Source organism: Nuphar pumila, chromosome 7, assembly GCF_984573655.1.
Source record: "Nuphar pumila chromosome 7, dmNupPumi1.hap1.1, whole genome shotgun sequence".
In the NCBI taxonomy this organism is placed as follows: Eukaryota; Viridiplantae; Streptophyta; class Magnoliopsida; order Nymphaeales; family Nymphaeaceae; genus Nuphar; species Nuphar pumila.
The window spans coordinates 15,934,122-15,947,038 of NC_143255.1; the positions used below are offsets into that span (position 1 = coordinate 15,934,122).

The 12,917-nt window shown below is 37.6% G+C and overlaps 1 protein-coding gene across 4 annotated transcripts; it reads right to left on the reverse strand.

The window, feature by feature from the left end:
• Positions 1-1,703: 1,703 nt before the first annotated feature.
• Positions 1,704-11,606, reverse strand: LOC149831271 (single myb histone 5-like). 4 transcript variants are annotated; one of them, XM_090013784.1, is made up of 8 exons: positions 11,437-11,606; positions 10,390-10,477; positions 9,676-9,905; positions 7,832-8,052; positions 7,292-7,376; positions 4,285-4,368; positions 3,242-3,592; positions 1,704-2,118 (listed from the first exon to the last, which is right to left on the reverse strand). In XM_090013784.1, exons 3-8 carry the CDS (start codon positions 9,823-9,825, stop codon positions 2,104-2,106), a joined length of 906 nt encoding a protein of 301 aa, XP_089869910.1. In that variant the 5' UTR covers positions 9,826-9,905; positions 10,390-10,477; positions 11,437-11,606; the 3' UTR covers positions 1,704-2,103. The 4 variants fall into 4 exon arrangements, with proteins under 4 accessions (XP_089869910.1, XP_089869909.1, XP_089869912.1 ...); XM_090013783.1 differs by lacking the exon at positions 10,390-10,477; XM_090013786.1 differs by lacking the exon at positions 11,437-11,606 and having other exon boundaries at positions 10,390-10,483.
• Between the last annotated feature and the right edge of the window lie 1,311 nt (positions 11,607-12,917).

Genomic DNA, 12,917 nt, shown 5'->3' on the forward strand with positions numbered 1-12,917 from the left:
AGAAATTTGTGTTTCAAAGAAAAAAGGCTGACATAGTCAAGTCATGAAGATATATTAAGTCAAGGAATGAAATAGTAGCAAATGAAAAAAATGGAATAGAAGCATGCCATGTTTACATCATGAAGATATATCAAGTCAAGGAATACAAAGCTAACAAGTTCAATTCATTTATATTTTTAATATAAAATTCTTGTTTCAAGTTGTTTTTTAAAACCAAATTTGATACTATACCATCAACTCTTAGAAAATAAACTATGGAGGAATGATATATAAGATCTCTCTCTCTCTCGTAACTGTAAACATAAACTTTGATTTATTCTTTTTATTATTCTGTCAATCTATTGGAAACACGGTTGGAATAAGATAATGGATTTGAAGGGTAGTAGGATCAATTTCTCCCGAAGAATTGCCTTTTTAGGAGCTGTTTGATTGTCTAGAAAATTGTCCAAAAAGATGGGGCCACGCTTTCTCTTGAACCCAACAAACTTAGGGAATGTTATCACTAGAAAAAGTTGACAATTTTTACAGTTTTTTCTAGAGAAAGTATCAGTCATCTATGGCATACTTGCCTGCATCTCACGTGATTCAAAATCATATAATTCCAAATCACAAGGTGGACAATGTGGATTTAGAATCACATGAGAAGTGAATAAAATAGCTCTCTCAAAAGAAATTTCTCAAAAGGACGAGTGAATAAAATGGCTTCCAATGTGATGTCAAATCTCACCAACCCCAGACCCAAGGGGTTTGGCGTAGTAGGATGGGGCCTAGACCGTTTGACGGGCAGTCTAGGTTCAAATCCCATGGGCATCACCCTGCCTCGTAAGCCGAAGCTTGGACTCCCTAGGTTCGAGGGCTAAGCATCAGAGTTTTATGCTGACATGGACAGGGACCATAAGTACGATAGGCTGAGCCAGCACAGCTAGGTCTCTGCACCTGGAGCGGTTTCTCCGAGTAAAAAAAAAAAATCTCACCAACCCATTTTCTCTTGATTGCTTGAAAGAATTTGGGCCAAGCAAACATGCATCTAAAAGACCAAATATTGTGTTGCCTCTTAAATACGGATATCGGATGCCATACATTTCTGCAGGGAACTGATTGAAGTTTAAACAAAGACCAAATGTTGTTTTTGAACCGAGAGGCAAGTTTCAGAGGATAGCCTCCCAAACAATCTTATAAGAAAAACTATTTCAGAGGATAGACTAGAAATAGATCGTGTCAAATTCGGGTCTTGAGAATTTCTCAAGAAGAAAATCTCAGACACTAAAAAACTATTTTTCAGAAGTATATGAAAAAACCCGTTTTTCTAAGTTAACAAAAAAAAAGAATTAACATTGAACAAATGTAAAAAACTAGAAAAGAAGGAAAAACATTAAAAGCTTCAATAAAACTATAACACATTAAGAACACACATTAAATTGGATCTATCACATATTCCAAATTTCTAAGTTTGTTACCATGGTCAGAAAAAAAAACTTTGAAAATATGAGCTAGGGTGGAATGAACCAGCCAATGCAAGGGTCTCCTGAACATTGAGAAACACACATACACAGCCACTGCATTCTGGCAAAGAACTATCAGCTCTTCAATTGAATGAGACCATTCAAGACCAAGATTTTACCAGAAAGAAGAAATAAATTTAGGAACAAAAAAGAAAAGGAAAAAGGACCTTTTATTGAATTCCATTAGGAAAACTCAGAAAATGACAATCAACTTCCAATTTCATGTTTTCATTGGATTTCAGCAATTCACTGATCAGATTCCTACACCAGAAAGCCATGATGGTGCTTTACATATCCACTAACAAGTTATCACCATTATCACCATCAACTTCATCGTAAGCCTATGAAAGAAATTGTTCACAACTCACATGTTAAGAGAAAAAAAATTCTGGATCCAAAGTTTCCCATTCTCAAATTTCAAACTCCTATCCATGGACGCAAAATTGCATGCAAGTTTTCTTTGTTAGCAGCTGTTTAACAACATACAGATCCTACCATATTTACAAACAGTTTGTAAAATGTTCTCCAGCATCCTCAAACCAATTTCCTCGTCAAGGCAATGTCGACCTATCCAATAAAACCATCGATGTAATGTTCTGATTCAACCATGAACAAGCTGCACAAGAAAAACCAAGAAAAAAAATACATGAGATGGGAGAACATTTCCCCCTTTTTCTTTTGGATAATAGGGAGAAATTTTTTCTTGACAGCATATAAAAGCAGATTTATTTCTTTGAGTATTAGCATAGAATTCGCACTAATGGACTCAGCAATTTGGTCTCTTTAAAGAATCCAATACATAAATCACTGAATCAACCAACTCATGCTGGGCACCCTAAGAAACTCAGGCAAACCCACGTTCTTCCAGACATTCAATTAGTTTGTCATTCTTCCAAACTAACAAGGCAGTCAATTATTTAAAAAATGAATCATCCTAGAGGTTCACACTTCTTTGGGTACTCTCAAACTGGAACAAGTAATATACAAACTCAAGTTTTCGGACACTGGAGTGTTGTGGAATAGTGATCAGAGACTGTGCTGGCCAGGTCGAGGGAAACTAAAGGCTCAGGTCACTTCAAATGTTCTAGTCAATGAGGGTGTGTTTGAATCCTTCAAATATGAGATCTGAGGCATCTTGACCAGGGATCCTCCGATCTCTAGTCCAAGACCAGCACCCCTACCCTCAGACTAGAGTTCTGAGGATTTGAAGTGGGTTTAGCCTACAGCAGGGATCACTTGTTTGAGGGGGAGTCAGGCCCCAGGCCTTGATCTGTGTGTGTGGATCTCCTCAGAGATCCACAGCATCGAATGGACCCTAAATTTTCAGGCAGACCCAGGGTGAATCTAATTCATGAGTTGGTTCACCAAGTAAACCACAAACCATCTACATGCACCAATTCTCTGTAACCAAGAGAAAATGCATTACTGCTCTAAGTGTGCCTGCTAAAAATGACCACTGCAGTTACATAAGAATAGACCATTTGAGAATTCATGGACCCATAAAGCAACCATTCCACACTGGAACACCACTTTTTTTCGAGAATGAAATGCCACTTCTGAGCTATGCTTATGCTTGTTGTTCAAGAAATGAAAAAAAAAGTATTATTTGACTTTTAATCAACTTGAAAAAATTACGTCTTAAAAAATGAGCAATCTTCTATCATGCAAACTGCCCACAACTCGGAAAAGGGAAAAGGAAAGAAAAGGAGGAAAAAGCTGACATTTCCAAAAACAGTTACCAGTTTTGATGCATTCCTGCTTTTCAAAGTCATCATTGCTGCCTCGGCAAATGCTTGTGCAGCTTCAGCATCAGCTTCCGCTGCCTCTGCCTCCCTCGCAGCTTCTTCTGCTTCAGCCATGGCAGCTTCTGCCTCAGCAACTGCTTGAGCAGCAGCCCTAGCAGCCTCCTGTGCGTTCATGTTTCTCATCTTTGCTAGTTCAGCATCTATGTGAGATTTAGTAAAAAATCTCAGGTCTTCTCTCTTTGATCTAGGAGAGTCCTTCTGCCTTGGACCTTGCAGAAGTAACATCCCAGAGTTTCTTTCTTCTGGAACAGACATACTAGGTGCAATCCTGTATCTACGCTTTATCTGCAAATGATTATTTTTGAATGAACAAGAACAGAAAGATGGTGTGGAAACCAAAATTTATGCAGTTCTCTTATGCATAAGTCAAGGAAAAGTTCAGAAAACAAACTTGAGACTTGAAGACATCTACTACAAATGCAAGTCAGTGAGAAAATGATTGCACAAACAAATAAATAGATATCTCCAATCAAACAGGATAGCTCCCTCATAGCCATCCACATCAGGAGAAGGGACAAACTAGTTTTAGATTGGCTCCAGACTGGCCTGGCTCTCATCAGGCTGGCTCTTGGCTTGAATCCCCAGAAAATTAGAGTCAGGCCAAGCCGACCAAGTCTAGGATTAATTTACAGCAGTCTTAAACACCAACTCCCTGATGAAAAAATGCTAGATGTTTGTCAATATTTCCACAATAAAAAAGAGGGATCTTTCCATATATACAAACTACGAATTTCAGAAAATCAGGATGCCAATCTTTGCTTTTACTAATCAAACTACTAAAGCAATTAACGTCTTTTAGAACATCTACCGAAATCTCCAATCAAGGAAATAATGTGCCTCTAAATAGATTTGTTTCCTTGGCTAGTGCTTAGCGGCGAACTTATGGGTTAAAATCAACCCGAGGTCAAGGGTCTCATTTCTTAAAACAACCTAGTCTCTCTAGTCTAGTTCCAAACGTGGATTTTGTGCCTTCTTACCTTGATTAGCTTCCCACTTGCTGTTAGAGCCTTAAGTTTTGCTGACAAGAGCCTCTTGAAGTTTGGCGGTGACCAGTACTGATCCTACAAAATAAAGCAACATAACGACAAATAATTTCAAAGATGGATTGTATGAACATCTTCCAACCATCGCAAGAGAAAATAGCTCATGGACGTACTTGGAAATAACATCTGCTCTCGCAGAGTCCAAAAACAAGGATCATAAGAGAGTTGTACTTGAATGCATGCAACCATGACTATATATGCACACATGTGCTGATAGTAATACAGTTGCATGTGAATGGGTGCAAGCACAAGAGCATCCACTTGCGTCTGTAACCACATGTCGCTGAGCATATAGTGTGATATAAGTAGCTACCTTCATGGATGGGCATAACATTCTCATAATTTAAATTGTTCATCCTATGCTCTATCGAAGGAGGTTAGAGTCTAGACTGCTTATCAACTGTCCCCCATCCACAAATTCATTGCTAGATCTAGACACTACTCCCCCATGATAGGATAAACAGCTCGATCAGGATTATATGCAAACAATAAAAAAACAATACTTCTTGGAAATCCACATGAAAATGACTTGTCTGGCACTTGTGCAGAATATACAGTGTACAACATAAGAATAAAGAACATGACCAGTCACCAGACCATCACTTTAAATTTCTGTTGGATACGTTTCTTTAAAAAGGAAGTTTGTTAGAAAAGACGTGAAAAGGAAAAACTCAGACGTTTCTAACCACCTTAAGCAAAGAAAGCCGCAAGGCCAACAGCTAAGAGATTCAAGTGCTTGCAGCAGCACGGTGGATGTGACACCTCATGACATCCAAGATAATGCATATAGATTATGGATTGTATACGGCCAAAACAATCACTATTATACTCTTAAATCTGAACAGAAGTAAACTTTGTACCTTAAATCAAGACAATACCGTTAGGCATATAATAAGCAGCCAACACATTGATGATAATAAGTTACAATTTTTAAACATGATACAGGGGACTAAAAATGATTTTTAGCATAGGAGCCTTCAGGACCTCTATTGATATTCTTATTGCATGTGAATTGGAAACAAAATTCTGCATCAGAAATCCCTAAGGAGGTATCAGTATCGCCCTCCCTATTGTCAAAAGAGTTCGGGTGATTTGTCCAAGATACACGCGTTTGTCAGAGAAGAACACAATTTGCACTTCCAGATATTTCATAAAAAGAAAATAACAAAATTGGTAGTATAAAACCATAGTCACCAGTGTCATTCTTGACAATATCTTGGAAAGGTTTTTCCAGGGAATTTTTTAAAGTGGTTTTTCTTTGAAAAACTTCAGAAAAATCTCTTAAATTTTAAAAATTGAAAAAAATAGAATAATACAAAGGTAACAAATAATAGGTTTTGTATTTTTTCTTGCCAATATAAAGAAACAAGTAGAAAAAGTTTTAAACTACAAAATAAAAAAAGAAAATATTTATTATAATATATAAAAAATAAGAATTCTTTTTCAAAAATGTCATAAAAATAACGTCATGTTAATTGTCCTGGAGTTAATTTGAAACGTCATGATATTTTCATGTTTTCCTGGCCGTTGCCAAGAAAGGATAACATCACAATATTTTCAAAATATCGGCAATATTGGTGACTGCATATATCAATATAAGACTGCTGCATGAAAATCAACAGGTTTGCTGCTAGACTAAATCAGCCTTGGCAAATTGGAAAGCATTAGAACATAACTTTCAAGACATTGCATAAAGATTATACCCCAAGCCTAAAAATATAATTCAGACTATAAGAATAGAAGTCTGAAACAATGAATGGGTAAAGCATACTCAACAAATGCAAAGAAATAATAGTTATACATTTTTGGAAAAATATCTAATGCCGCATGTAATTAACTCATCTGAGATGCACCATGACCCAGTACCACTCATGGCCTGACATGATGACTGTGGATCAAAAACTAATCCCCAACAAGCATCTTGGTACCTAAGAAAGCAACTGTCATAGGACGTAGTTATAGTTTCTTAAAGCACAGTGGGTGGACATATTTCATTCTCAGGTCTTTCTGGACAAGTAAAAGTGTGATATTTCTATCAAGGAGGACTTTTTGAGGAAAACCTATTGGTAAGTAAACAGAATCTAAAAAGAGCAAAAATACAAGTTTTGGAAAATTAGAGCACCTCATTTCGATGTTTTACTTCAGAAAATATTTCATGGTACAGTTACAAAGTAGCTTCCCTCATGGAAAAATAGACTTTCCACATGGAAATTTTCATAGCAATAGGAGGGGGGCAGGTTGGTGTGCAGGGGGTGTTTCCATGGCACTTTCATCCTTGATTCAAAACACCTAAAGCGCTTAGTGCAAAAACTTAATAGTATTAAAAATAGCATAGAAGAAAATGTATGGTTCTGTGTTGTAGGAAATCTGTTTATACTAGAGTTACCGGAAACACCTAGGTAACTGGAGAAGCGTGCTTTGGAAGCACGAAACATCGCGCTTCTGAAACGCACAGGGAAGCACCATTTTTATGGGAAGCACGCTTCCCATAGCACTTCCCCCATTTTTTCAATTTTTTATATTTTTCTCTTTTCCGCTTCCCCCTCTCTTCCGGTTCGCTTCCTAGGTCGCTTCTAAGACGATTCCCGATTCGCTCCTAAGTCGTCCTACGCTTCCTGCTTCCTAAAATTTTGAAAGTGCCTCGCTTCCCCTTCCCGTATTGCTTTCTGCTTCCTCAACTGGCAACCATGGTTTATACTAGTTCTAGCTGTGATCTTCACAATTATAGGAAAGAAATTTACCAATTCGCTAAACCAGTAAATGAGATGAACCTATACAATTTCTAGTTATCAGAAGAACACCAACTAAGAGAGATTTGGTGCAAAAGAAATAACCACTTGTGATACCATTAAAAATAAACTAACTGCTGCCACTGAATTTCTTTACTTTGTCCTTGTTCATTTAAAGAAGATTATGCACACTTCAGAGACTCCGAGATTACCTCAATGTAAAGAGCAATAGCTGACTTGTTAGATCCACCACGCTCCTTCAAATTCGTTATGGCCTCCATTATAAGATTATCTAGGCTGTAGACAAGAAGAAGCAAAATACAAACATGCAGATCCATATCAAAAAGACAAAAAACCAAACAGAGGATGCATTATCTAATAGCAGAACATTATGGCAAAATATGAAAGAAAATTTATCAGAACATAGGACATTGATTATCTTAATTTGAGTGACCAAAACAAGTAGCACTTTGAAAATTCAAATACAGTTTTTAATCAAATTCCAAACACGACTCACAAAACAAAGTTTATCAGGTAGCAACAAGCAATACAATTACAAAATGGTTCAATAAAAGAGTTATTTAACACAAATCAAACACATTTTTTAGACAATGACAACCAATAATATAAACCCAGATGGATTCCTGAAGCACATCCCTCAGTTTTCTCTTTCCGATACAACTTTTCTTTTTCAAACTAATGGAAGGCACTAAATTAGTGAAATTTTTTATAATTTAAGCATACCACCTAACCTTGATAGAGAACTTTCTGGACCTGTTATTTGCAACACATCATTGGATACAGCTAGAGGCTTTGCATCAACTATTTCTTCATCAAGATTATTGACCACTATACTAAGAGCCAGAGGGTTGTCATCATGCTTTGTAAGCTGCTGACTTCTTTTCAGTGCTAGCCTAGCTTTTTCTCGAGAACCCCACCCATTCGCTGTAACACTCATGTTTCTCCACTTATCCTGCAAAAGATAAATATCTAAATTAACTTATAACATGGATGGTGTAAGAAGACACAGCAAGAACAACTCATTTGCAACCAACTCACACAGGCCGATGTGTTCAAAACCTTAACGTTTTTGAAACAGATAACAATAATTTACTATCATAAGTTCCTAACAGATCTATTATCAACTATGTCTAATAACTAATGTTTATGGACCTCTAAAAACATAACATCAAAATAAAGAGGCAAATTATCATGCATAACACATTCCATGTTCAAAAAAGAGAACCATTCTATGTCCCCTGGAAATGATAGAACGTAATGTCTACCAGTCAGCTGGTTGGATCAATCCATTGGAGATAACGAAGAAAAAGCAAATGTACTTGATAGCTTAAAAAGGAAGAGTATAATCATGTGCATCCAGTGACTGTTCCCTAGACAAAATCATTATAACTAAGGAAAAAAATGTCTTGAGTTCTTCAGATGATACACAGGTACTCACATAGCCGACGTAAGAGGTACACTGATAATTTGTAGCGGACTATGCAGAAACTGGTAAATTAGTTGTTCAATCAAGAAATCAACTATTTCACATGGTCTGTCCCTGAAAGAAAGGCTCCTCAGATTTTTTTTCGCGAGTGGTCTATGTAGATCTATTGCTTTTCTGACAGCTTTGTGTGATCATTTACTTGGTTAAAAGGCAAGAGCACCTCAGCAGAGCTGGGATATGTGATAGTGCATCTAAATGACTAAGAAAGAAGACATAAGGAAAAAGAATGTGGTCCTTGTGAATGACGTAGCAAGAGGACCTGAAGAGATTACACTTCATTTCAATGAATCCTCACAAAGGAGTACAAGGAGAACATATGACTTTAGTCAATATGGTCATCATCACATGTCACATGATACAAACAAATATCCCACCATCTCACATTCCCATCAAGAGTTTGAAGCAAAACTCAGTAAGCAAAGAATTACAAATATGAATATGCTAATCACTAGAATGTACACATGGAAGCGAGATAGCTCCAGTCAGGCGTGGATAGCAAAAAAGGTGGAATTCACTCTAAAAATATTTAGTGCACTTGAAATGCTCCTAATTGAAAAGAATAGAAATCAAGTTAATGCATGGTCAAACAACAAGATGCTGAAACCATCATCATCAAGTCTTATCGCAATTACATGGGGTTCACTTTATTAGTCATGTTTCTCCATTCCCTCCTATCTAGAGCTACATCTTCTGTCACCTTACAATTCTTCATATCATCTCTCGATGACCTATGCAAGTCTTCAATAATCTTCTTCTTTTCCAAATTCCTTCCACTTGTGTTGTGTCAACCTTCATTATTAGTGTTATGATAGACCTTCATACAATATGATGAAGCCAACCAAATCCAAAGGCACATAGGCATCCCTTCCTATATTGGATGATAAATCATATCTGGCATTAGTCAAATGGAATTCTTCTATGTGATATGGCTGCTGGACCACTGACAGTGCCACCACCTCAAACAACAATTCACCTATATCTCGGATTTTTTGCAGAAATAATTTCTCAAAATTATCGCTCATACAGATCAAAACAAATTTCTAATGGGGAACACTTTAACCAAGAAATCACTTGGATTAGACAACTGACCTTCAGATCAACGTTGGAACGTAAGGCCAAAATCACATTAAACTCGGGATCCTTTAATATGGTACGCCACTTTCCTGCACCATGCTTAACCACACCAGCCCTTAAAGCTGATTCCTCTTCCGATGACCATTTCTGCTTAGGAGCGCCCATAGACAAAAAGCTCGGAACTTTTCCAGACAGGAGGAAGTAACGCTGATATCCGCATGCAACCCAGTGGTCTCAATTCTCTCCTGTAAGGTTCCATTAGATACCCAAATAAACAAACATACAAGAAACTTCAAACCAAACAAATAGAAATCATAGATACAGAACAAGTAATCAGGAAAGGCATAAAAAAATTCAGTTAAAGATCTACAAGACAATTCGAAAACAAACAGATGAAACAAAGCATCCAAAATCTCAAGTCACCTCCATCTTCATCCACTAATTCGCAGTGACTTGTTGAAATCATCAAGATGAGAAATTATTTTCTACTACAACCCAACCTAAAAGGCCATCTCTACCCACAAAGGTGAATGTCAAAAAGACAAATTCACCAACATGAAATGGCTGAAATATTAAAGAGCAAAAGTTGCCATGACCTAAATCAAGTAAAAGAATGGAAGATCGTCTAAAAACATAAAAATAATACTTAGCAAAATGATGATGGTCTTAGAAGAAGAAAATAAGCGACAATTACTCGCTCAATTCTAAAAGAAAAAAACCCAAATCCACCTGAAATTAGCTGCCAAACTCTAATTTTCCATCCCTTCCGGAATTAGTGTAGCACCCCGTACGGAATTTCTAAATACAAGTATAATACCTATTAAAAAAGAAACTGGTATCAATGAATTATCAATTTCAAATAGCATAATACATATTCCGTACTATAAAACCAGCATAGTTCTCAATAGAATCTTTAATTCTACCCGAAAAAAGATTAATTGAAAATACGAATATCCCTAACAAGAATTGAAATTAAAGCTCAAATTCTTACAGTCGATAACATCTGGCTACGAAATTACAGAGAGAACAAAATTCCACATTATTGCAAAGGAAAAATCCCTTCCGCTTTTATTATTTAAATATCTCGAAAGAAAATTACTAGATCTTGAAAAAAAACCTTATATTAGCTCCAGAACTAATAAATCCAAAGCGAAAAACCGTCTAAAATCCTTAATTGGCTCCAAAATGATCAAAGCTAAAACGCAAAAAATCGTTCAAAAACCCCTTAATTATAACCGAACCATCAAATCTAAAAGCCAGAAACCGTCCCGAACCGAAAAATTACAGTCTGTCTGATACCAGACAAGATAAAATTAATGAAACTACCGATTTCAACCACAGAGATCGTTAAAAAAAAAGAGAAAATAAGAAAAACAAAAAATCAGGCAACCAAAACACAACAGAATTAGAATTCCGAAACGGAACCCCAATTCCTCCAAGAAACCCTAAAATTCAAGAGAACTCAAGATCCGACGAAGCGTCCACATCCTCCCCGCATTTTAAAAACCCAACAACGAACGCAAGAAAACGGAGAAGGCGGGGAGATTCCCCAGATGCAGACGAATCGGGAGGGTGAGACGCCGTCGTACGGACGGTGTTGCGTCGAGAGAGGGAGAGGTTGAAGAAAGAAAAAGGGAGAAGAAAGACACGATTACGTGCTTAATAAATACTGAATTAAAAAAAAATCAACGAAAACTAAAAAAAGAAGGAAGAAGAAGAAGGATCAGAAGAGGAAATAAAAAACAAAATAGGGTAGGGAGGAATTAATAATAACACCTTTAATTGTGGCCATGGGCGTGATCGGTTGCCGAGTTGTTTCCCCAGCTAGTGGCTTTTGCGATATTTTTTTTTTCCTTTTTTTTTGTTGTCTTTCAAATCTTTTTGTGTCTATCGTCGAGGGGAGGTGGGCGGTAGCGAAGAGTTCGCCATTTTGGTCTCACTCTCTCTCTCTCTATTGCATTCCCTTTTATACCGGCGCCTTCCCTTAATCTCATTTTTTTTAATCTCGCTAATTTCATTGTTAATCTATTTTTTTTTTCTCACATAGACCGCCCAAAGGCGCATAGACCTAGCCGCGCTGGCTCAGCTTGCCATACTTAAAGATCTCTGTCAATGTGGGCGTAAAACTTTGAAGACTTACCCCTAAAAATGGCAGTGGACTGAGGCGGGGTGTGGAAGTCTCCACCTTCCCCCATCTCAAAATCCTACCTTTCATCCCCGCTTTCATTCTTGGTCCAAACGGTGCGAGGCAGGGTGGAGCTCAATTTCTCCTCGGTCCACTGCCATCAGGGACTACGCGAGGTGGGGATCAAGGATGGGGACAAGGTGGGGTGGGAAAAGCGTAAGTCCATCCCCGCCTCCATCCCTCATGAGTTTTGATTTTAACTTCTATTCCCGCCTCCATCCCTCATGGGTTTTGATTTTAACTTTTATCCCAGCCTCCATCCCTCATGGGTTTTGATTTTAATTTCTATCCCAGCTAAGGGCGTAGCGAGGATTCATGTGAGGGGGGAGGCAAATAGGGGTGTAGAAAAAAAAATTGTGTGATAGTCGGGGGTTCGGGGGCAGCCCCCCCCCCCCCCCAATTTTTTTTTGAGATAAAATAAAAAATGGCTACAATTATCAATAAAAATCTATTTCATATGGAGAAATCAAACTATTTGCTGCAGTCAGGGCTGGGCTAAAAAATGGATAAAAATCTATTTCATATGGAATCAGGGCTGGGCTAGGACTGGACTTTTAAAAAAAAAAAATTAACTGTTTCGGGAGGCAGGACTGGGCTACAGCCCCCCATCCAAACACGGTGAGGCTCCGCCTGTCCAGTGTCATCCCTACTTACCCCTCAACCTCAGGGAGTGGCCAAACTTGGGCTTATGAAAGGGTTGATGCCCATGGGTTTTGAACCTAGACTGCCCCGTCAAATATGCCCATTCCACTATGCCAAACCCCTTGAGTCTACTGTTAATCTGTTTTACGTTATTGTTAATAATCATGATTTTTATTTTTAACCCTTTTTTTCTTATTTTTCTCTGTCGATGGCGTGGCTGCTTAAAAAAAGGGGCTTCACGTGGGAACGCGTTGCTGTGGAGAATTTTAGGTCTGGAGCAACGCTGTTAGTATCGCTGGGAATCGGGTTGAATCTGCTCATTCGTATCGTATCAGCCCAAAATTGATACCAAACAAAGCTGATTCAGCTTATTTAAAAAAAAAAACTTAAAAATCGTTGTAATTATTTTTTAGTTTTAATAATTTAAATA